This window comes from Hibiscus syriacus, unplaced genomic scaffold (assembly GCF_006381635.1).
Source record: "Hibiscus syriacus cultivar Baekdansim isolate YM2019G1 unplaced genomic scaffold, ASM638163v2 tig00111582_pilon, whole genome shotgun sequence".
Taxonomy (NCBI): Eukaryota; Viridiplantae; Streptophyta; class Magnoliopsida; order Malvales; family Malvaceae; genus Hibiscus; species Hibiscus syriacus.
The window spans coordinates 12,205,178-12,230,200 of NW_024063126.1; the positions used below are offsets into that span (position 1 = coordinate 12,205,178).

General features: G+C 35.6%; 1 protein-coding gene and 1 pseudogene across 1 annotated transcript; one reads left to right on the forward strand and one right to left on the reverse strand.

Annotated features, from left to right (window-relative positions):
• Positions 1 to 14,021: 14,021 nt before the first annotated feature.
• LOC120165506 lies at positions 14,022 to 17,314 on the forward strand (annotated as a pseudogene).
• A 563-nt stretch (positions 17,315 to 17,877) lies between these two features.
• Positions 17,878 to 19,806, reverse strand: LOC120165505 (ATPase WRNIP1-like). Its single transcript, XM_039175007.1, has one exon. It carries the CDS (start codon positions 19,788 to 19,790, stop codon positions 18,045 to 18,047), a length of 1,746 nt encoding a protein of 581 aa, XP_039030938.1. The 5' UTR covers positions 19,791 to 19,806; the 3' UTR covers positions 17,878 to 18,044.
• Between the last annotated feature and the right edge of the window lie 5,217 nt (positions 19,807 to 25,023).

Consider the following 25,023-nt stretch of genomic DNA (forward strand, 5'->3'; position numbering starts at 1 on the left):
GTTCAACTTTTTGAATTCATCATTCAATGGATCAACTTTTCCAGAAAGTTCATAATGAGAAGAACTTATCTGAAGAGGAAGAAGAAATTCATAATGAGAAGAATTTGTTCAACTTTTTGTTTGAATTCATCATCGATGGATCAACTTTTCCAGAAAGTTCATAATGAAAGAACTTATCTGAAGAGGAAGAAGAAATTCATAATGAGAAGAATTTGTTCAACTTTTTGTTTGAATTCATCATTCGATAGATCAACTTTTCCAGAAAGTTCATAATGAGAAGAACTTATCTGAAGAGGAAGAAGAAGTTCATAATGAGAAAATTTTGTTCAACCTTTTTCATGACTCTATCATAGAAGGAGATATATCAGCATCAACTTTTCCAGAAAGTTCATAATGAGAAGAACTTATCTGAAGAGGAAGAAGAAGTTCATAATGAGAAGAACTTGTTCAACCCTTTTCCAAATTACATCACAGAAGGAGATATTATCATCCCCAGCGGAAAGTTCATAATGAGAAGAACTCATCTGAAGAAAGAGAAGAATTTATTCAACATCTCCATATTAATCAAGTGAATTGAAATGGATAAAAAATATTATTATCTTTTCGTCTTTGCTCTATTCTTGTTACACAAGAATGAGCAAGAGGGGCAGAGATACTATTTTTTCTCCATTTTCTATTATTATTTATTATTATTATTATTATTTTATATATTATTATTATTATTACAAACAGGCCAAGTCCGGCCCAACCCAGACAAGCCCAATTATAAGAGAATAAGCCCAAACCCATTAGGAAACCCTAAAACCAATTTAGGGTTTCCATATAATCATCCAGCTGCCTCAGCATCACAGCCGTTGGATCTGAGAGATCCAACGGCCCAAACGCATCCAGCACAAACCCTAGGGACCAGCGGCGTCGTTTCTACTTCCAACCGCTCCACTTCGCTCCGCCGCTGCCACGATGCCCCGTCAAAGTTTCCAGAAGATCCATTACAGCCGCACACGTTGCTTATTTTTTGTGAGTCGCCACCATAGGTTTGGTGACTCACTGGCCTTCACTCTTGTGACCAGTCCGAGGCGTATCTCGTCGAGGTTATAAAAGCCTCGACCCACCTACAAAGGTGGGGACAGGGAGGAAGCAACAAAAGAAACTAAAAAAGAGATAAGAAAGGAAACTTACCCTTGGAGCCTCGATCATCGCCGAAAGCGAAACATCGCCGGAGAACAGAAAATACCGAAGGTATTTTCTTAGATTTACTCCGATTAGGAGTTTTTTAGGGTAAACTAAAGCCAAATTTGGCCTTAGGAAGAGAAGGCCTTTATTTTCATGTAAAACGAAACTTTTCGGCCACCAGAGACGGTGGCCAGCGGCGGGGATGGCGGCGGTATACGGCTGCCTGCCGATGACCGGCTTCCCTCCGGTGAGGGAAGCTAGAGAGAAGCCAGAGAGAAGTTTTCTCTCTCTGTTTTTAGAGAGAGGAAAGAAAGTGATAAATAAGAGAGCTGGCCCTTCGGGCCAGCCGTTTTGGGCTTAAATAGCCCTCCCCGAACGACGTCATTTTGGGGAGGGGTATGTGTGTAATTTTTAAATGTTAAACCCTGTCCGTAGTCCCTCTGTTTTATATGTTTTACATTTTAGTCACTGAATCAAATTTATGATCCTTTTAATTTGGTCTCTAAATTTTATTTATTTATATTTTAGCCCTTAACCGTAATTATATATATTTAAAATAAAATATCAGATTTAGTCCTTTAATTTTAATAATTAATATTTTAATCATGAACAATATGTTTTAATTTGATGTTCGAATTTTATATATTTTTAATTTAGTCCCTAAATTAAAAATAAGAAAAATTGCATGTTTAGTCACTGAAATATTAAATAATTATTTATAAATTAGGTATCTAATTTTAAAATGTTATAATTTAGCCATTTAATACCTTTATTTAAAATCTTATTACTTTTTATATATTTAATGTTAATTTTAGTTATGGTTTATTTATATTTTAAATTTTAAAAAATATATGTTCATATATTTAATTATTATTATTATTATTTAGTCATGTATAAATATATAATAATATATTTTTATTTTACAAAAATCCTATTTATAATGTAATATATTACTTTTAAATCATTTTAATCATATTTTAATATTTATTTATTTTCCAATATTAAGAAAGAGCAGTCTTAAAATAACTGGATGCCCATTTTCTGATATTTTTAAATAAATAAATATCTTATTTTATAAATTATATATTAATTGTTTTAATTATTTATTTTTAATATCAAAGAAAGAGTTTGTCTTAAGGCACCTAGAAGTCATTTTCTGATATTTCTAAATAAATAAATATTTTATTTATAAATATATAAATTAATATATATTTTCATAATTATAATTTTAAAATAATAGGATTATAAATTAAATATATTTTGAATTTTGAAATTTCTAATAATAAAGACAATGTATAATTAAAAAGTACCAATTTTGGATGTTGTAGGGGTGCTAATCCTTCCCTAAACGTAACCGACCACGAATCCCTTTTTATCATTAAAAAGAATGAATTTTTGGTTAAAACGCAGATCAATTTATCTTTTAATCGATGTTTTCTGAAAAACTCTTTTAAAATATGATTTTTAGGTATTCGACCTACCTGATCCAAAAGGTCGATGGCGACTCCCAAATTATTTTTTAAAAAAACCATTTATTCACATCATTTTTCCCGCCAAGTAAAAAATTCGTGTCCGGACGAAAATTGGTTACGACACAAGACATCATGTTTAGGGTTTGTTTATGATCCTCCTAACAATGTCATCTTCATGGCATTCATTTTTTTTTTAAATCTGAAGTGAATATAATGTAATATTTGTTAAAATACTTTTATCCCTTTGACAAAGAACGTTTATAAACCTAACATATGAGGCCTGAAATCTCAAGGAATAACAATAAATTCTTTAATCATCACCGAGATTACTAGGAATAACAACAAATTCTTTAATCATCACCGAGATTGCTGGGGTTTGTTGATAGTCATGGCTTTAATGTCAAATACAACTGCCTGCATGCATAGCATATGTAACCGTGTTCCAGCAGAGCCTCGGCTCATCAAACGAAGCATGAATGAATTTAGCATTTGCTAGTCGAGTTGCACGTAAGAATGTCATATTTTAATATATTTAGTACAGGTGGTGATTAGATGGATATGTCTTACTGTATAGGTAAATAATCGTATGTTATTTACTATCATAAATGAATAATTTATATTAATGCGATGTAATATCATATAGTATGGTTAGTTTTATTTTGAGCGAGTGTTTTTTTAATATTTGTATACTAATTTAGAATGTTAAAACAAAAAATGCAAGATTTTAAAATGAACATTTTGAATTCTTTACATATAGATTCATGTTAGTTTTGATTTTTAACTTTTTTTTAATAGTAGGAGGTGTTTATAAGGTAATATTTATATTGAATTTTCTTAACATATTAATAACATGCATTCTACAAATAAATTTATTCGAACCCATAATTAACAACAACTTTATCTTTTATTACTTAGATCACTTTTTAGGTTCAACTTTTATTCTTCATCATTCACATACTTAATTATATGTTTTAAATTTTATATTAATTTTATTATTGATCAATCTAGAAACAAGCCAAAATACGCATGTAATCATCTTCGTTAAATGTTAAATTAAAATATCGATAGTTAAAATGAAAAAAAGGCAATAATTATCAATCCTATTGAAAGACTGATAGTCAAAATGAAAAAGAGACAATAGTTAAATGATCATTTAAACTTAATTTTTAGAAAGGATAAACTATACAATTAGTCAACAAACTTGTATATATTTTTAATTTTGATCATTGAATTATTTTTTAAAATAAAAATATTCAAAATTATTATAGAGAAGAATCAAATCCGAGATTCCTTACAAGAGAATCTGATGCTTAGCTACTGTGCAGTTATGCTAGTCAAGGAATACGTTAAAATTCTACTAAGATTAATATTTAAATTAAATTGTGATTAAAATTGAGGAACAATTATGATTATTTCCTGATTGTCATCATGATTAGGGTTGAGGTCAACAACAATATGTTAGGTTTCACGGTGTTTGTCAATTTCGTTAGCAAGAGGATTCAAGTCTCTTCTCTTAAGGAAGTTTTTCAGGACTATGGTGTTGTTTTGGACGCTTACATTGCGTATAAGAGTTTAAAGAGAAAATCGTTGGGTTCCACTTTTGCGTTTGTAAGGTTCAGACATAGATCTGAAGCAAATTTGGCGGTTAGGAATGCTGATGGAAGGGTGATGGATGGTTTCAAGATTAGAGTGTTCCATGATAAAAAGTTTGATAGCCTAAGCAAAAAGGTGGCTAAGGAAAGAAGTTTTAAAAAGGATTGGAAGCCAGCTTTTAGAGACTCAAGGTCGTTTAAAGAGGTAGTTAAAAATGCTTTGGAATGAGGTGGGTCGCTGGTGTCGAAGACTGTTGGCCAGGGTTTGGGAAACCATGTCGGTGTTGATGATGTGGTTCATGTTTCGGTTGTAGACGATAGCATAGTAAGATCAGCAGCTAACCCTGCGGAGGGCAGTAGGTTTATACATATCCCTAAGAAGGAGTTAGGATGGAGTTCAAGCAGTTTGGTCGGTAAAATAAAGAATATGTATAATGACAATATTATTCAAGCAGCTTTCAGAGCAAAAGGCTTGGATGTGAAGGTAAGCACTTGGCACGACTTATGGATGATTATCCAGTTCAAGAATGTTAAAGATCGACAGTTTGTTTGGTTAAGAAGAGATGAGTGGATTCGTGTTTGGTTTAATGAGTTGGAATTGATGGAAGGCTATGAAAATAGGTTTAAGTTCAAAGTTTGGGTCTCTCTGAAAGATGTTCCTATTGCGATTTGGAGTGATAAGTTTTTCTTCGATATTGGGAGTTTGTGGGGTGGGTTATTAAGATAGATAAAGAGACTTCCAACCGTGATCGATTCGATGTTGCTAGAATGTTGTTGGAAGTCCAGTCTGAAGCTTCAATACCAGAGAAATTATCTATTATTTTTAATGGTCGGAAGTTCTCCATTAAAGTGCAAACTAAAGTGCAGGAAGAGACACGGTCGTTCATTGATGGTGCCATGGTGGGGGGTGGCTCACGGTGTGTGGATTCCGAAGATGGAACAAGTGCTCCAAATTTCGAGGTTGTGGGTATTGCAGGTGATGCTTTTAAGGGGGTAAGTTTTGAGAAGGAGATGGTGGAGGTGGGGTGTCAGAGGTGTGATAATGCTACTGGTCTTTTGGAAGGTGGGTGGGTGCATGATGATGATATCGAGGTGGGTAGGAGTGATTCTGGTGTAGGTTGGTTTAATGTTCCCATCAATTCTTTTGTTGGGCCAGTTGAGCAGGCCGGGTTGGATGTTAGTGCCGGGCTAATTGAAATCAATAGGGATTTGGATTTAGCTTTGGAGTCTAATTCCATATCAAATTGCTCTAGGCTTTGTGATGTGCCTATCGACGAGGTGATTTCTATCCAAGCTTCTGATCAGATCCTTTCGGCTACAAGGAAAGAAACCAGTTTTGGAAATTCTCGAAAGAGATCAAATCTCCCTCTGATTGTGGGTACTGATAGGCGTGCAAGATCATGTTTGATGGGGGCGAGTCGGGTGAGTCTCAAAGTGTGAGAGACTCTGCAGACGCTTTGGGGGTGGAGTTTGTCGGGCAGAGAAGATTGGCGTTGCAAAGATAGGAAGAAATAGTGCAATCCGGTTAGTGGCGTGGCGTTTCTATTGTGTAAGGGTTGTACGTGTGAGGTAAGATGTTTTATCCTTATGAATGATAGACTATCTATTTTGTCTTAGAATGTTCGTGGATTAGGTAGACCTGAAAAACTTAGTCATGTTCAGAGAGTTATAGAATCCAGTAAGGTAATGGTCGTGTTGCTTCAGGAGACTAAGGCATCTGAATTGAGTTGCATCTCCGAAGAAGATTAAAAGGGAAAATTGATAGGGAATTGCCTTTGCTCCTGCGAGGGAGCGTCGGTGGGCTGATTCTTGTGGGACAAAGAGTCGTAGGATGTAAGCAGTATATCAATTCATAGAAGATTTATAGCTCTCAAGGGTAGAGTAGTTGGGGATAACAGGGAATTTGGTTGTATTAATGTATATGGGCCGAATGTACAAGGAGAAAGAGGTGTTTTTTTTCGAGCAGTTGCGTTCTTTTATATCCAATATGAATGTTCTCGTGATAGTGGGAGGGGATTTTAATTCTGTAAGGTGGGTGTCCGAAAGATTAGGGTGTCATTTTCATTCGGATGCATCGAGAATTTTTAAGGGTTTTATTTCTGATTGTCAGTTGTTTGAGGTGCCTAATCAGGGAGTTTTGTTTACATGGTTTAAGGGTGGTGGCGATCTAGTTGCAAGTAGGCTTGATAGATTCCTGGTTTCATCCGAAATTCTCAGCTTGTGTCCTCAATTGGTTCAATTTTCCTTGCCGAGAGGCTTATCGGATCATAATCCAATTGTGTTGAGAGAGAAGAGGATTAGGAAGGTTAGAAGACCTTTCAAATGGTTCAATTGTTGGGCAGATGATTGTATTTGGCTGAAAGATCAGAATTATTTGTGAGGTAAATAAAGGGGAAGGAATTGGTAATATCCTGCTGCTGACAAAGAATGCGACAAAATTTAGAGATAGAGAAGTAAGAGAGCGGTTTCCTGATTCTGCAGAAGAGATTGGAAAAAAGATTGATTCTCTTGAAGGAAATTGGTTGGCGGATCCGGGTGATTTTCAAGTACAGCAGGAGATTGTTTCGCTGAAGGCAAGGCTTTGGGCTGTCGAGAGAAGGAAAACGAGATTGGTTACAAAATCGAGGCTTAGGTGGTTTAAGATAGCGATAAAAATACTAATTTTTCCATCTTACAGCTGCTGTAGGGTCGAAAAATCAGATTAACAAGCTGAAATTTCAGAATATGTGCATTAAGAATCAGGTGGAATTCAACAAGCTTTTGTTAAATATTTTTCTGCTGGTATAATGAGGTAAAACAATTCCTCTAAAGAGATTCGACATCTCTTTCAAGAGAATTAATTCTGCTTCGAGAAGCCTCATTGAGAGACCTTTCTCGAAGAGGAGGTCTGGTTCGTTATTAAGTATCTGATGGTTCAAGAGCGCCAGTCCGGACGGTTTTCTCTGGATTTCTTTAAGAGATTCTGGAAGGTCATTAAAGGTGAAGTATGAATTTTATGGAGGCTTTTTATCGGGGTAGAGTAGTTGATTTGTCTTTTAATAAATCCTTTTGCCTATCCCAAAAAAAATCTGATGCAATTCATCCAGCTGATTTCAACCATTTCTTTGGTCGAAGCATGTATAAGATTGTTTCCCGATTGTTGGCTAAGGATGAGCGGTGTCTTGCTGAAGTAATCGGAGAAAATCAGTTTGCATATATTGCTGGAAAACAGATTGCCGATATAGTTTGATTGCCAATGAGTCATTGATGGCTGTTTAAAAGTAAAAAGAAGCATGTTAATCAAGGCCGATTTCAGCAAAGCTTATGATACGGTGGATTGGTTTTTTGAACCTTATTCTTAAGAAAATGGGTTTCGGCAGAAGATGGAGAAATTGGATTAATTATGCATTTCTACCCCCGTCGATTGCTGTCCTTGTCAATGGATGTCCATCAAATAGCTCTCAATCAAGAGGGTCTTAGGCAGGTTGTCCGCTGTCTCCGCTCTTCAACATAGTTGGGGAGGCGCTTAGTGTATGATTAAAGGGCAACGGCATTGGGTATTTGCTGCGGAGTGGAAGTTGGTCTGGTGGTTCTGTTTTATCTCATGTTCAATTTGCTGATGATCTGCTCATCTTTTCCGAATCGAAAGCTGAATCGATTGTAAATTTCAATCGGGTTTTAAAATTTTTTGAACTGGCTGCTAGGTTGAAGCTGAATTTGGATAAAACAAAGTTACTTGGCATCAACGTGGATGAAAATAAAGTAAGGAATTGGGCTGATCTGATTCATTGTGGTTGGGCGAGCTCCCTACGACGTACTTGGGTCTTCCGTTGGTTTATCCGAAAAACTCAAAAGCTATATGGCCCTATAGTGGACAAAGTAAATGGTAGGCTTCATAGTTGGAAAGGTAAAATGCTTTCTTTGGGTGGTAGGCTACTCTTATAAATTTGTCCTTGTTAACTTGCCTGTGTTTTATAGTCTATTTTCCCTATGCCCAAGTCAATTGCTGAGCAGATTAATAGATGCAGCAATTTTGTTTGGAATTCAAAGTCTCCGAAAAACTCAAAAGCTATATGGCAGCCTATAGTGGACAAAGTAAATGGTAGGCTTCATAGTTGGAAAGGTAAAATGCTTTCTTTGGGTGGTAGGCTTACTCTTATAAATTTTGTCCTTGTTAACTTGCCTGTGTTTTATATGTCTATTTTCCCTATGCCCAAGTCAATTGCTGAGCAGATTAATAGATGCATAGCAAATTTTGTTTGGAATTCAAAGTCTGCTAGGAGTATTCATTGGGTTAAATGGGATAAAATTTGTAGACCAAAATTTCAGGGGGGGTTGGGTATTTTTGATGTAAAAATTCGAAATCGGTCTTTGCTTAACAAATGGATTTGGAGGTTTAGTAGTGAATCAGATAGTTTATGGAAGAAGATAGTAGTGGCAAAGTATAATTATGACATAGATTCGTTGATTCCTAAAGCTGTGAATATCAGAAATCATTCCTGGATTTGACGTAATATTATCAACCAGTCAGATTTTGCTGCTGACTTGAGATATGTCATGGGTGATGGAAAAAAAATTGAATTTTGGACAGATTTTTGGACTGATTTAGCTTCTCTGAAGAATTCATTTCCGAGAATTTTTAGTATAACAGTAAAAAAATGCGGAAAGATTAAGGATTTCGGGTGTTGGGTTCTTGGTTTATGGGAATGGAGGATTGAATTGAGAAGAGTATTATTTGATTGGGAAAAGCCAATCTGGTGCGAATTTCTTAATGTTTTGAATAGAGCGGTTTCTCACAATCAGAGCGTTGATAGAATTAGCTGGTCTGGAGCGCAGGATGGTAACTTTACTCCGAAATCTTATTGTTTAAAAATGGCTTGTGATGATACTCCGGCTGACCCAGTGTGGAAAATGGTTTGGTTTAAGTTTGTTCCTAAAAAGGTTTCGGCTTTAGTGTGGAAAGCAGTCCATTTTAGACTGTCGGTTATGTTAGAACTGGAGAAAAGAGGAGTGAACTGTTCTGACCAGGTAAATTGTTTGTTCTGTAATCGTGAGATGGAAGCCATTAACCACGTCCTTTGTCATTGTGCTGAAATTTGGGTTGTTTGGCAACGATGGTGTAGAGTGTGGAATGTCTATATGGTGTTTCCGGAAAATGTTAAGCAACTTCTGGAGGTGTGGTTCTCTCAGAAAATAAGGAGGAAGTTTCGAAATATTTGGATTCTTGGTTTTTTTGGGTTGGTGTGGGTTATTTGGAAGTGTAGAAATTTTCGTAGATTTCAAGGGGTTTTGCTGTCGGCTGATCAGATTTTCCACAGAGTAAGATTCAGATTGGTGTGTGGGCGAATTACCTTTGGCCATTGTTGATTCCAGTAGTTAACGATTTCGTTTGTAATCCTGAAGCAATCTTAGGTGCCAGGCGGGGTTATCTCTGATTTCTGCTGCTAAGCTTTCTACTGATTTTGTTCTGCTTTTATGTTTGGTCTTTATCTCGCATCTGGTTTGTTTCTCAAAGTCTCGCGTTGCTTTTAGATGGTTTCCTCCAATGGCTTTAGTTATCTACTCATTGATTACATCTTTGTTGTTTGGTCCTTCTGGTTTATAGCTTTTTGTGGTGTCTGTTGCCATGAATGGTTGTTTTTGAGGTTGTATTATATTCTGTTACTTGGTTTTATCCCATCTAAAGGGACACTCTTTTTCCTCCGTATAGATTTAGGGAGGTTTTTTAACGAGGCCCTTTGGATGGTCACTTTGTATCAATCCTAATACAAAGTACCTTATTTTCAACAAAAAAAAATTATGATTATTTCCCAACTTCATTTGAGAATAAAAAATATTAAATATTTATTTTTTTTATTTATATAAAATTAATATTAAATTATTCTAAAAATTATAATATTTATGTAGAATATAATTTTTTTATTTATGAATTTGACATTTTCCTCAAATATTAGCAGTAATATTTCCTTCAAGAGAGAGAAAATATCATGGAAAATAAATAAAAAATAAAAGAGTAAACTACATATTTAGTACCTAAACTATTACTTTTATTCCATTTTGGCACCTAAAGTTTTATTTGTTTCATTTTAGTACATGCCGTAAAAAATGTAATGGAAATATTGTACGTGGCAATTTTATGGATAAATTACACCATTAATCCCTCAACTATCCTTCACTCCTATTTTGGTCATTAAAGTTTAAAACTTTTCAATTTAACTACTCAACTTTCAAATTGTTCATGTTTTAATCACTCTAATTTATTTTATTAATAATTTTTGTAACTAAAATATAATTAAAATAAAAAATAAATTTGAAAGTTATAGTGATAATTAAAAAAAATTTATTTAATTTTTTAAAAAATATATTTTTAAGGCTTAATACAGAAATAAGTGCCCAAACTATATATTTTTCCCCGAATAGATGCCTAGAATTTTATATAAAATAACTTTAGGTGCCCAGGATGTAACGACCGTTAGTTTTCTCCGTTAAGTGACACGTGTCACAATTTGATAATTTTGAAATTTATTTTTTTAAAATAAAAATTTATTATATTTATAAAAAAAAACTAATTTCTTTTAAATTACAAGAAAACCTCAAAATCCCTAAAATCTCCAAATCCTAACACTAACGTGCCACCGATGCCCTTTCTGACTATGATCATCGCCGTCGACGTAGTCCCTGCCATCATCCTAGTTATACGACACTGTAGTTGTTGTCTATTGGCTGTCGGAATCGCATGAGACCACAATGTACAAAACGTCGATTCGTTGTCGAGTGACCATGATTTCATAGGGGTTTTGGTTGTCAGGTGGAGGTTAGGTCGGGTGGAGCTTCATCAACGACAAAGGACGGTGGTCAGCATGGGTGTAGGGATTGAAATGAAGGCTTTTAAAGTTTTGAGGTTATTTTGAAATTTATGTTTTTTTCTAAAAAATATAATTTTATTTTTTAAAAATTTTATATGAAATTTTTAATATTATCGAATTGTGATATGTGTCACTTAATAGAGAAAATTAAAGCCGTTGACGGCCCGGGCACCTAAGTGGTAATGTTTGTAACGTTAGGCACTTAAATTGGCCAAAAAAATACTTTAGGCACTTATTCAGGAAAAATGATATAGTTTGGACACTTATTTGGGTATTAAGCCTAAATATAATAATATTTTAATATTTTTTAAAAATAAATTTAAAAAATACCAGATTGTGACACATGTCACTTAACGGCGAAAACTAACGGTCATTACATCACAGGCCCCTAAAGTGGTCACGTTTGTAACGTTAAACACATGGATATAGGGGTGTAAACGAGTTGAGTCTCGAACTCGAAAACTTTAAATGTAAGCTCAACTCGACTCGAAAACTCGTGAGCATAAATTTTCAAGCTCAACTTGAACTCGAAAAATAATATTAAAACTCGACATGAACTCGTAAAGGCTCGAACTCAAAAAAAATTCAAGAGCTCGATTCAAGCTCGATTTTGAGCTCAATTCAAACTCGATTTTGAGCTCGATTCAAGCTCGATTTTGAGCTCAAGGCCTAAGATCTATTAGAACCTCATGAGCTATGTCATTGCCCCCAGCGCAAAGCTGCCTTAAAAACCTGCGTATCCTCGCCTTTTATAATATCTCCCAGCGCAAAGCTGCCTTAAACCTACCGATGTCGGATACTGTGATTGTTTTCAATTTTATAGCTGTGGATTTGTAAAACATGTAGGGGCGAGGGAGGAATAAGTACCGTTTGATGGGAATTTATCGACAGTTCAAAATTACTTTTATGCGATCCGAGTGATTCATGAGCCAACCAATAAGAAACATGCTTTGAATTTTTTTAATTACCTTTTCTCGTTCAGAAATACAAATTTTTTATGGTTTCCCGCTTCTGGGTTTCAGTATTTTGGAAGGCATTGTTTGTTAAACTCGGTCAAACCTTATAAACAGGCATTAGTTTCCCTCTATGTAAATTTCATTGCTATGCATTTGTTCTGGAAAAAATATTAACGATTATATTTGGAACGATTCAATTTGTTTGGTAAATTTTGAAAATGATTTATATTTATTCAAATTAATCGGTCGGTTTAGAACAAATTCAATTAGTTTAAATAACTAACTAATAGGCAATATCATAAATTTGTTCAATTATGTAACTATGTTCCATTACTTTATTGCATCATTGTTTTTTATTATCTAATGTAATTATAAGGTAATATTTATTCTAAAGATTCTCTATTATTTGACAATAAAAGATTAAATATTCTTATAGTTTATGGTGTATCTTATAGTTTAATTTTACATTTACGTGAATTTAATCATCATTCTAAAGTTAGTATATTTAGCTTAAATTAATCCTCACATTTAGGTTTCTCTTAATTTAATCCCTGTTTAGGATTGTTTTTTTAATTAGTTGTGTATATTTATTTTGCATGTTGATATGTTTATGTATAAGTATGCGAATGATTTATTTAGGAGTCACATAACATCATTTTGCATAATTTGTATGTTACCTTCATGTACATAACTTAACCTCTATCACATAATCGGATCAAGGGTTTATTGTTTACTGTTTAGGGTTTAGGGTTTATGGTTAATGGGTTAGGGCTTTGGTTTAGGGTTTAAGATTCATTACAAAGACATTAATTAATCTTCTTGGTACCTATTTATGAGGTAAGTACAATATAGTATCTTGATATTAAATACTCAAACCCTTGATATTTATTATATTTGAAACCGAAACCTCAAAATATAACAACAATTTAAAAAATTAGTTATTAAAAATATTATGATTAGAAATATATTAAATATTTGTCATTAGATAAATAATTTTTAATATATTTTTAAAATTTTATAATTATCAATAGTGTATTTTTAATAATATAATTTCAAAAAATCTAAAATTATAATATAACATTTTTTTCGAGCTGCTCACGAGCTTTTCGAGTCGAATATCGAGTAGCTCGTTTCGGCTCGTTAAGAACTCGAGTCGAGTCCATTCGATCGAAGTATTTATCAAGCCTTGATCGAGTCGATCTCGAGTAGCTCGCGATTTGTCTCGTCTCATTTACAGCCCTACCTGGATGGTCCAAAAATACTATCTGCACCTGTTCGGGGAAAAATGTATAGTTTGGGCACTTATTTGGGTATTAAGCCTTTAAAAATATAATTTTATTTTGTATAATTTTATATAGAATTTTTAAAATTATCACATTATGACACGTGTCACTTAACAGAGGAAATTAATGCAGTTGACGGCCCGGGCACCTAAGTGGTAACGTTTGTAATGTTAGACACCTGGATGGGCCAAAAAATACTGTAGGCACTTATTCGAGAAAAATGGTATAGTTTGAGCACTTATTTATATATTATGCCAAAAATATACATTAAGTATGATTTTGAAACAAAGGGAAATTTAGGTACCAAAACAGGACAAAAATAATAATTTAGGTACTAAACGTATACTTTACCCAGAATTAAAAGCAAATTCACGTTAGTATTGTCGTTGACAAATCGGTGACTAAGAGAAAAAAATAGTAGTGATCATTTTACTAAAATAAATAATTTAGTGGGAAAAATAAAACAATAGTAATAGATTGGTGACTGATGATATAGTTTACCCTCGAAAATCCGAATAATTTGGTAATAGGAATATATTGTTTGAGCTAAAACCTTGATCGACCCTTACCATATCGCATGATCGTTCTCTCTCCCAAATCTTCATCTTCTTCCCGCAATAAAACCAATCATTATTACACAAAAAGCTGAAGAAAAACCCATAAAAAATCTGAATTTGTTCACATTTTCGCCAAGTTAATCGATACCACTTTTGCAATGGAACCGCCAACAGCTTCCCTCTCTGTTTCTTCATCTCCATCTCTCTTCCCGCTCTCTTCTTTCTCTTCTTCTTCCAGTAAACCCCAAATAGGCTTTTTCCCCACATCCACACTCACCAGACTCACCAGTTTCGCTTCCCTCTCCAAACCCAAATCCCATATCCGCAAATTCACCCCACACTTTTCTCCGCGAAACCGACGGTCAAGATGACGGTTCCGTCAGGTCTCGCTTCCAGCGCATGATTATGGAGGTGCAGGATAGCGTCTGCGCCGCCCTTGAGGCTCTAGACGGAGCTGGAAAGTTCAAGGAAGACGCTTGGACGAGGCCTGGAGGCGGTGGGGGAATTAGTAGAGTGTTGCAAGACGGAGCGGTTTTCGAGAAGGCTGGTGTTAATATCTCCGTTGTTTATGGAGTTATGCCCCATGAAGCTTATCGGGCTGCCAAGGCTTCTGCCGCCGATGAGAAGCCCGGTCCCATTCCCTTTTTCGCCGCAGGTGTCAGCTCGGTAATTCACAACTTTCAAATTTCACCCCTTGAATTTTGTTAAATTCCATTGAAATATGAGAACGTTTAAATTGGGTTTTGTTTGCATTGCGTTTATCAAAGTTATGGACATAATGAATGCTATTAGAGGTTGTGATTTTTTTTAAATATGCACAACTTATTGTAAAACATAATAATTTTAATTACCACAATGGACTAGAATATTTTTTTTTACGGTAACGAAATAATAACAGTAATAGCGGCTCGCCATTGTCGCTATTGGTTGTTACCCGTTAAATTGCTGTTACCAATTGCCATCGGTGTGAAGCTACTTCGTACAGCTTTTTTTCGACAATAGTGATTTTGGATGTTGCTTCCACCGAAATATAGCAGCCGCTATTACGATAGTAGATTGCTAGTTAAATTCCTGGCTAACAGTATTATCATTTTGTTTTTTCTTTTCTTTTATTGTTGTTGTTACAGGTTTTGCATCCCAAGAACCCGTTTGCTCCAACATTGCACTTTAACTATAGATATTTCGAAACTGATGCTCCTAAAGGTGCTTAATTTATCCTTTATTATTGTTGTTAAGTTGATCCCTGCGTGCTAAAATGTTTGTTTAAAAGGATGTGATGCATTTCTTTTCATTAGCAATTCGATGGCAATGAATACTATGTTTTTTAGTTTCCTTTCATACTTGTTCTTCATAAACAAGAAAAAGATAGTTTCTTGATGAAAGTTTTCAAGTTGCCTTACTTTCCTTAGTTGCTTTCACTGTACTTCGTCATTATCTATTTCATTGGTATTTTTTGTGCATTTGACTCTTAACTTTGTTCAACCATGCCCGACACTTATTGGGACATGGGTCCAAAGACCCTCCAAATATATTGAAATCTTTGGAAGAATTGAACATTCTTGTGTCACACGCCTATTTGAGTCACACTCGCATCTGAGTTCCAGTAACATAGTTTTAGTTTGTGACTCGTCTTGAAAATGTGCAGATGCTCCTGGAGCACCTAGGCAATGGTGGTTTGGTGGTGGAACTGATTTGACTCCAGCTTACATCTTTGAGGAGGATGTCAAGCATTTTCACTCGGTAAGTTGAATTTTTTATTTTTTATTCTATCCCTAGTAAAGCTTGAAACATCTGCATTTAGCATGATTAAAAGACCACTGAGCTTAAGCAGTTAGAACTAATTGGTAGTTTCCATTTGAGAAAGTAAAATATCGATGTTATCTGAAGAAATTTGCAGAAATTCAAGTATTTGAATATATCCTTTTTATTTCAACACCCTACTAAATATTATTTACAGATTTAATGGAAAGCACATGGATGATATCTTTAAAAGATAACTGCAAAACTTGTGTACCTATAGCAGTATGCATATGCAGATATCATTAATTGTAGTATGTAGAATATCATTTGAACAATGAAGTATTTTTCTGAATCTTCTTTTGTTAACATTGCCTTTCTTTTTCAGATACAAAAAATGGCTTGTGACAAATTTGATCCATCCTTTTATCCTCGTTTCAAAAAATGGTGTGATGACTATTTTTACATTAAGGTACGATCTTGCCAGATTTTTTTCAGTGTCATACTTGATTCATATATAGTTCCTGAGTTTTAGAATTGTGTACGACATTTGAATTAACAAAAAGGGGCACTATTGCCAGTCAATGAGTTGAATTGTCGTTTTTCTTTTTCGCTCTAAGTCTAGAATGGAAGTAAAGTCTGAAGAGAGTTGGAAGAGAACCATGTGTATAGCATTTGAATTAACAAAAATGGGGGTGTTATAGTTAATGCACAACCCCTTTCCCCTAATTTTTTTGAAATAGAATTGGAGGAACAGTCATCTATTAAGATGAAGAGTGTGTAATTTGAGTTAGAAGCTTGGTGGTTTTCAATAACATCAGTATAGCTTATTTGGTGATCATAAATGTGTTCTAAAAGCTTTCTTTATATATAATCTTATTCTCTAGTTGACTATTCTCAAAACTGTACCTTTTTTCCATTTAAATTATGAACTAAATTACTAAACTTCATTGTTCACTTTTAATGCTATATGCAGCATCGGGGTGAAAGACGAGGGCTCGGGGGGATTTTTTTTGATGATCTAAATGACTGATCAAGAGATGCTTCTTTCATTCGCCACTGGTAACATTACTCTTCAAGTATTCCCTATGTATAACTAGCAATTCCAATGGACTTCAGTTTCTTTAATACACCAATTTACTACCGGTTTGCTGAATGTGCGAATTCTGTGGTTCCCGCATACATACCAATAATAGAGAAAAGGAAGGATACCCCATTTAATGAGAGCCAAAAGGCATGGCAACAGTTGCGAAGGGGCCGCTATGTAGAATTCAACTTGGTACTTAATTGACCTATAAGTAAACTAGAGAGATTGGAAATCTTAAATTTCACTAAGAAAAAGACCTTTAAATTATACTTCATTTGTCAATGAAAGGTCTATGATCGAGGTACTACATTTGGACTGAAGACCGGAGGCCGAATTGAAAGTATTCTCGTTTCTCTCCCGTTATCGGCACGATGGGAGTACGATCACGTAAGCTTAAGCTTCCCCTTCTTTCCTTCCAAGTGAAAAAAAAGATTAACTCGATATTTCCCAATATTCACTGTAATATGTTACTAAGAAGCTGTAATTGATAATGAAAGGTCTATTTCCTGTTTTGACATACAGAAACCAGAAGAGGGGAGTGAAGAATGGAAATTGTTAAATGCTTGCATCAATCCTAAGGAATGGATCTGATACTTCTGATTTTCTTTCTTTCTACCCTTTCGAAATTGTTAGATGCTAGTGTTTTTCTGCAGGAGAAGTTTGTTCCATGGTTTTGTTGTATCAAGGTGATAGGAGACTCATTGTAAATCATGCAAGCATTGCTTAGAGCGAAGAGACCCAACAATTGCTAATAAAATTGTGCAATGCAACTGTTAACATCTTTGTGTTACTAAACTGATAGGAAGGAAAATCAACGGTATGGAAATGATTCCTCCTCTACGAACGGATTGATGGAATAAAAAACTTTTTGTTATGATTACAGATCCCGCTGATGTAGTTATTGACGCCCGGATACGGTACATGGAACACAAGACGGGTTCAATGGAATCATTGACAACGTATTCAAATGATTTATCCCGAGTAGCATGTGAATTCTTTTGAAGTGACGTAAGGAAAAAAGTTGCCCACCTTCAACTGCAACTCCCTGCTGCTTTTTTTATTCCCTTCATTGTAATTATCGTTCTTTAGATAATGAAACAAAATTACTTGGCAAAAATATTTCACATTGTGTTTATCAAACTGACCAGCATTGACAATGGAGATATAGCAGTTAATATCAACAAAAGTTTGGTTGACTAGTCATTTGTGAAGTCAACTACATTCCACTTTGTCAAAAGAAAACATGTTCCAAGATAATATGCCATATTTCTGAATTCCTTTACCTATAGAAAGGCATATCCACAAAAAACACCTTGAGAACTCAAAAATGATGTCATAACTCTTATTGTTGTGTTGAATTTCGACTTGGCCAATCGAGGAACTTGTACCCTAGAAGTGAAGGTGGTAGATATGACTGAATCGATGAAGATGGGTTATCTGGGGGATATATATAATCCTTTCCGTATCCAAGTTCCTTCATAAGCTTGGTTGGTGCATTCCTTAAATGAAGCGGCACTCCCTCGTTCTGTCCTATGGATTCCAGAACAACCTTTTGTGCAGCTCCAATGGCTCGATACACAGCAATAGATTTTGGAGCCAAAGCTAAGTAAGCAACACATTGTGCAAGAATCACATTACACTCGGGCATGCCTATGAAATGGCAAGCATGGTAACAGGAGACAGCCTGGTTTAAGGCTAATGGATCAGCCAATCCAACATCCTCACTAGCGAACCTTATTAGTCTGCGCGCAATGTAAAGGGGCTCCTCTCCTCCTTCCAGCATTCTAGCCAACCAGTAAATTGCTGCATCTGCATCACTTCCTCGCATTGACTTGTGGAGAGCACTGATCAGATTGTAATGTTCGTCCCCTGCTCTGTCATATGCAAGATGCTTGCATTGGAGTGCCTCTTTAACATCATCCACTGCAACAACTGCTGCATATGAACTGATCTTATTTTCCTCACTCGCCACCGACTCAAAATCCCTATCCAGCTCTAATCCTACCCCTTTTTGTTTCAGTTGATTATCAGCCACTCGAGCAGCCGCAGTGGTGGCGGAGATTTCTAAAGCAATCAACGCCACACGAGCATCACCATCACAATTCATAGACAGAAATTCAAGAGCATCATCCTTAACATCGACCGTCATCCCTACGCTCTGCGACAATCCCTTCTCTCGATCACTAACAGCTCTCTTCAAAAGTGTTTCAACATGATGGGGTTTTAAAGGATTCAATGTAAGAACCCTACACCTAGACAACAATGGAGTAATCAAGTGGAACGAAGGGTTCTCTGTGGTAGCCCCCATAAACACAATGCTTCCATCTTCAATCACAGGCAAGAAAGAATCCTGTTGTGATTTATTAAATCTATGAACTTCATCAACAAAGAGCACAGTCCTCTTATTATTCTTAACCCTTATTTTCCTGGCTTCCTCAACAGCATCTCTAACATCCTTAACACCACTGGTAACAGCAGATAACGATACAAATCGATACAAAGACCGTTCTTGAGCCGAATTAACAATGGATTTAGCAATGGAAGTCTTACCAGAACCAGGAGGACCCCAAAAGATAATAGAAGGGATTCTATTGCGATCAATAGCAGAACGGAGAAGAGAATTGTTACCCAGAATATGATCTTGACCGACTACTTCGAATATGGTACGAGGACGCATCCGTTCCGACAAAGGCTCATGGGTTTGATCAGTTTTGCCTAGTTGAAAAATGGGTTTGGGATGTTGTAACTTTTGACGTTTGTTGTGGAGCGGAGATGGGGTGGAGGTATCATCATCTGGGTCGTTTTGGTATACGGTGCGGATGCTTGGGGCGGTGGCGGTGGCTGAGGGTTCAGGGGATGAAGGGGAAGGGGAAAGCTTGGTGTGAAGATGGAAGAAGCGGTCGAGTTTGGGTTGGAATGGAGGAGGAGATGGGTTCGAGTTCGAGTTCGGATTCGGATTCGAGGGTTTTTGGGAGAGAATCCATTCGGTGGCTTTGAGGGTGGATTTGCCACCGGTTGCGGCAAGAGCTTGTGCTGCTAATTCACTTGAGAAACCCATACTTAAGAGCTGCTCCATTTCCATCTCCATAGGAATCTGGCACACAAAGGAGCTCTCTTTCTTCTTGGATAAATACAATATAATGGGCACTTAAGTGGGAGGCCCCAAGGTCTTTTCAATGCCTAACTTTAGAATCTTCAAATTGGCCAAATTGGCCCATTAGGGCAACGGCTAAATTATTTAGTCCATTATCACACCAATGTGACGAGTTCCAACGACTATTTTCAGTTTAAAAATATTAGTCGTTGGGTAGGGTAATATAAATAAAGGTTTGGGTTGGATATTCACTTGTAATCAAACATTCTACTGAGAGCAAAAACTTTTGTGTTGAAGAATTTGTGTTGAAATGGCATCAAGAGATGAAATGTTACGTCTTGATGAAGTTCATATTTCTTCGAACGAGTTGACAACGGTAAGTTTATTTTGTTTTATTTCATTTTAGTTTTGACAAAATTATAGTATTAATAATAATTATTTTATGTAATTGTATTAAATAATTTATTTTCAAATTGTAGCGAGAATAACGAACCATTCATCATCGAGGAATGACGAATGAAGAGCCACATCAGCGAATTGTGATATATATTTCACAATCCGGATTATATGGAGCGATGTTTCTTTGCAGATTTAAGGTGATAGCGGCACTGATATTGGCGTTGATTGGGAGATAGAGGCCCGAAACGTATACGTTTCATTTACCTTGTGGTGAAGTGACGATAACTTTGGAAGATGTCGCGTATCAACTTGGTGTTCCGATTAATTGTATGACATTGGTGTTTTGCAACACTTATAAGGTAAATAATGTTATTTCTAATTTATTGGGAAATGAGGCTCTAACCGATGCCATTGATGGGTTTTGGGTGCAAATGACGTGGTTGGAAAGAGAATTTAGAGTAGATGACAATCAACGGAGTAAGAGGTGAAATATGCAGCGAACATATCTTTTGACGTTGATTGGAGAGATCTTGCTACCAGATAAATTTGGCAATTTGGTGCACACCTAATATCTTCCGGTAATGGAGGATTTCGTTGTATGTCGCTAATATAGTTGGGGTTCTGCAATTTTGGCGTTTTTGTATCGTGAACTATATAAGCGACCATAGTAGTTAGAGGAAAAAAAAGGATGTAGTGGGTTGTTTAGTTTTGCTCCAATCATGGTAAATTTGGCAATTTGGTGCACACCTAATATCTTCCGGTAATGGAGGATTTCGTTGTATGTCGCTAATATAGTTGGGGTTCTGCAATTTTGGCGTTTTTGTATCGTGAACTATATAAGGCGACCATAGTAGTTAGAGGAAAAAAAGGATGTAGTGGGTTGTTTAGTTTTGCTCCAATCATGGGTGTGATATCGTCTTCCGTTTATGACGCCTATTACATCCGCTCCTATGAAGTTTCCTCTTACCGTAAGGTAAATTCATATATTCAAAGTTTTCATATTTTATAATATTTATTTAAATATTTTGAAAATGACAATAAATAACGTAATTTTTTAGATGGCACCACCGAATAATCGATACGAAGTTGTCGGGTGCAACCAAAGTAGATATTCGAATGAGAATTGAAATCTCCGGTGGATATGCAATAAATTTTCATATTTTTTGCATTAACTTTTAAATTGTAATATTAATTGTTCAATTATACTAACATAATAATTTTGACAGCTTAATTGGATGCCTTATTATGAGTCGGATATCCAACGGTGTCTACCGCCAATGTTCTGTGAAGGAGCGGACACATAGTGTGCCATAACACCATTGCTCCATTTCGCAATTGTTGAGATCCATGTCGCCAATAGAGTTTTGCGACAATTTGGGTTTCACCATATCGGAACCGTCTTTTGGTTAGGCCCCGGAATTGGGTTTCCGACTTGAATGAATTGGGTTAGAGTCGCCGTCGATCATTTAAAAGAATATTTAGGTTGATCGGACACCATCTTACCTGATCTGCGTTGTACCAGAAATGTGTCGGGTTTGAGAGTCGGTTATGGTCAAGGAATGATTAACACCCTTGAACTGCCCTTTCGATACTACCGAAAAAAGTCAAAATATGTTAAATGATAAAATAAATATGAAAAAAAGAAAAACATTAATATAATAATAATAAAATAAATAAATAAAGATAAATAAAATTTAGTAAAAATAAAAAATAATAAAGATAAAAAAATGAAATAAATAATAATAAAAGGGTTAAATCTTGAAAAAATGAAAAAAATGTTAAAAAGAAATACTAACAAAAAAACCAAAACAAAAATAAATAAGTAAAAAAGGATCAAAATACAAAAATTAAAATAACAGTAGTTAAATCAAAAAGAAAAATAATAGCTAAAATAAAATAAAATAAAACTGAATAATAAAATCTAAACAAATTTAAAGCAAAATGATCCAGTGACCAAAGTGTAAAAATAAGGCTAAGTTTGAAGGTGTTTAACGCCATTGTACGTAGAGATTTGGTGACCATTTCGTGAAAATGCAATAAACATAGGAGGGCTTAACCGTGAATAACCCAACACTTTAAGCGATCAATGTAAAACATGACAAGAAATGGAGGGACCCTAGGTGAGATTAACCCAAAATCAAAATAAAAACACTTCCCCTAATTTTAATATGCTCGACGCTCCTAAATCCCTAACCTCTCTTACTTCATCTCAACACACACATAACCAACACACACATAACCAAGTCAATTGAATTTAAACTGCAATTCCAGTGATCTTAAAGGCCTTACAATTTATTGATATGGTCAGATACATTAGCATGCAACGAACAGCGAAGAACCAAAATCATAAACTAATTTATATTTCTTATTTGCATTCTAAGGATTTAACGTCTAAACCGAGAATTAAAAAAAACGAGAGAATACCTCTTTGCTTGAACAATTCTTGGTTCTCTTTCAACTCTTTGCTTGAACAATTTTCGTTTCTCTCTTTTTTATTTGCTAATTGTTGATAAAATCCTCCCCACTTCGAATGTATGTTTACATTAATTTATAGTAAAAATAAAAGCATGTTCTGTGTGGTTTTAAAGTTCTAATGAGACTAAAATTCCTTGCTTTGTTTTCGGTCTTCACGTGGTCTTCAAACGCTGAACAAAACGAAGTACGTTGCCACCGGAATCGGGGCTCTCCAAGAGTCGTGCGGGGTTGAATATGTCAAGGGCTTCAGTGGTGCAGGTTACTGGGGCAGTTTGGGTTCATTGTGGGCCACTAGGTTTCTCTATTGGGCCTTATTTAAAACTTGTATTCTAGTGGACTAAAAAGTGGGTCTACAGTTTCCCCTTTTTTCCCATAGTCGTGTAACGAGGATAGGGCAAAGATCAAAAGACACACTTTTCGTTCGGTGGAGTAAAAAAAATTGATTCTGAAAGAATAACTCCCTGTCGAATTGGGTTGTAGATGACTCCTCCGTCGCGAAGTCGAGCCTATCTCGAAATGATATATAATTGAAGCTGTAGTTTGGGATGCGACTTCTCGTTACCCTTCATTATTCTTCTCGGTTTAAAGACATTGGTTGGAAAATTCGACTGTAAAATAGTTCTTTGATTCCACCATGTTGTTGACAGGCTCTCGAGCTTAATGAAATCGAACTCGAAAAGTCTTTGTTGACATATAGCTTTTCTCGACTTAAGCTATGCTACCGGAAAAATGGTGTATTGTCACTAAGGCATGGTTAACTCAGGTATCCTTCTCGACTTGAAAACCTCGATTACAGCCGAACAATAGTGTGTTTCAGGTGTCATCGAGCTGAATGGAATCAAACTCGACAACTTATTGACAGATAGCCCTTATTGTCTTGAGCTATTCTGTAAATTTGGTTTGCCTATGAGCTGAGTGTTATCGAACTCGAAGGTTTTCGGTTGGCAGATAACTCTTCTCGACTTAAGCTATTCTGCAAATGATGTGCCTTGGAGTTGAGCGTAGTCGAACTCGAAGGTCTTTTAGTGACAGATAACCCTTCTAGCCTTGAGTTATGCTGTAAATGATGTACTCTCAAAGCTGAGCGTAATCGAACTCGAAGGTCTTTGGTGACAAATAACCCTTCTAGCCTTGGGTTATGCTGTAAATAATGTGCCCTCGAAGCTAAGTGTAATCGAACTCGAGGTTCTTTGGCAGATAGCCCTTCTCGACTTAAGCTATTATGCAAATGATGTGCCTTGGAGCTGAGCGTAGTCGAACTCGAAGGTCTTTGGTTGGCAGATAACCCTTCTCGACTTAAGTTATGCTGCAAATGATATGCCCTCGAAACTGAGCGTAGTCGAACTCGAAGGTCTTTTATTGGCAAATAGCCCTTCTTACCTTGAGCTATGTTGTAAATAATGTGCCTTGGAGCTGAGTGTAGTTGAACTCGAAGGTATTTTTTGGCAGATAACCCTTCTAGCCTTGAGTTATGCTGCAAATGTTTTTTTTAAAAAAATGCCTTCCCTTCACAGGTCTAAGCCGATCATAGTTCTTCAGGTGGTTCCTCTGAGCGAGTCTGAACCAAGTAATATGATTTTTGGATGACTCCTCTTCACGGGAAAGTCCACTGATAAATTATGTCCGCCGAATATCTTCCGTCGTGGAATTGAAATCTGGCTTGAAGACATTAACTGGAAACATGCTGCTCATTGTTGAGTTGAGATGAATTGGATTTGTTCTGAATTGGTTCTCGAACCTATCTGAAATTGATTTTGTAAATATGTCAAGTCGGTTGAGGTGTATCTTCTCACTGCTGAGTTAAGAAACCACCATCGTTCTTTAAAGGCGTTTGCGAATCGAGTATCCTTCATCTTCAAGTCGAAACTTGACTCTAAAAGCTGCGAAAATCATGTATGCTAAAATGATGAATGTGATGCACCTAAGTATGTTTGAGATGCATGCAACATGAATGAATTATGTGTTATCTCTTGGATGAAGTCTCGTGTTTTGTCTGCCAATCTGGTCCTTGGAATCGATCGTGCCCCATTCTCTTTTCAAGCTTTGGCTTTACAGACCTTTCATATCTGAGATTGTTCTGTTTGAAAATGTTTTTCTCTTTTTTCTTGTTTTAGGAGGGAAAATGATAAAAATGTTATAAAATATTATTCATAATTAAATCAAATTATAAACATGAGTTCAAAGTATATCAAAGGAATCAATAGCTCTTTTAATGATTTTAGAGTTACAACGTTTTGACAAATGTTCAAATGGATGAGTTGGCTTTAGGTTGGCTTCCTTTCTAAGGTTTTGGTAATCCAAAATGTCATTTTTTAAAATATCGCAACATGTTTTTTTGGTTTGGCATTTTAAC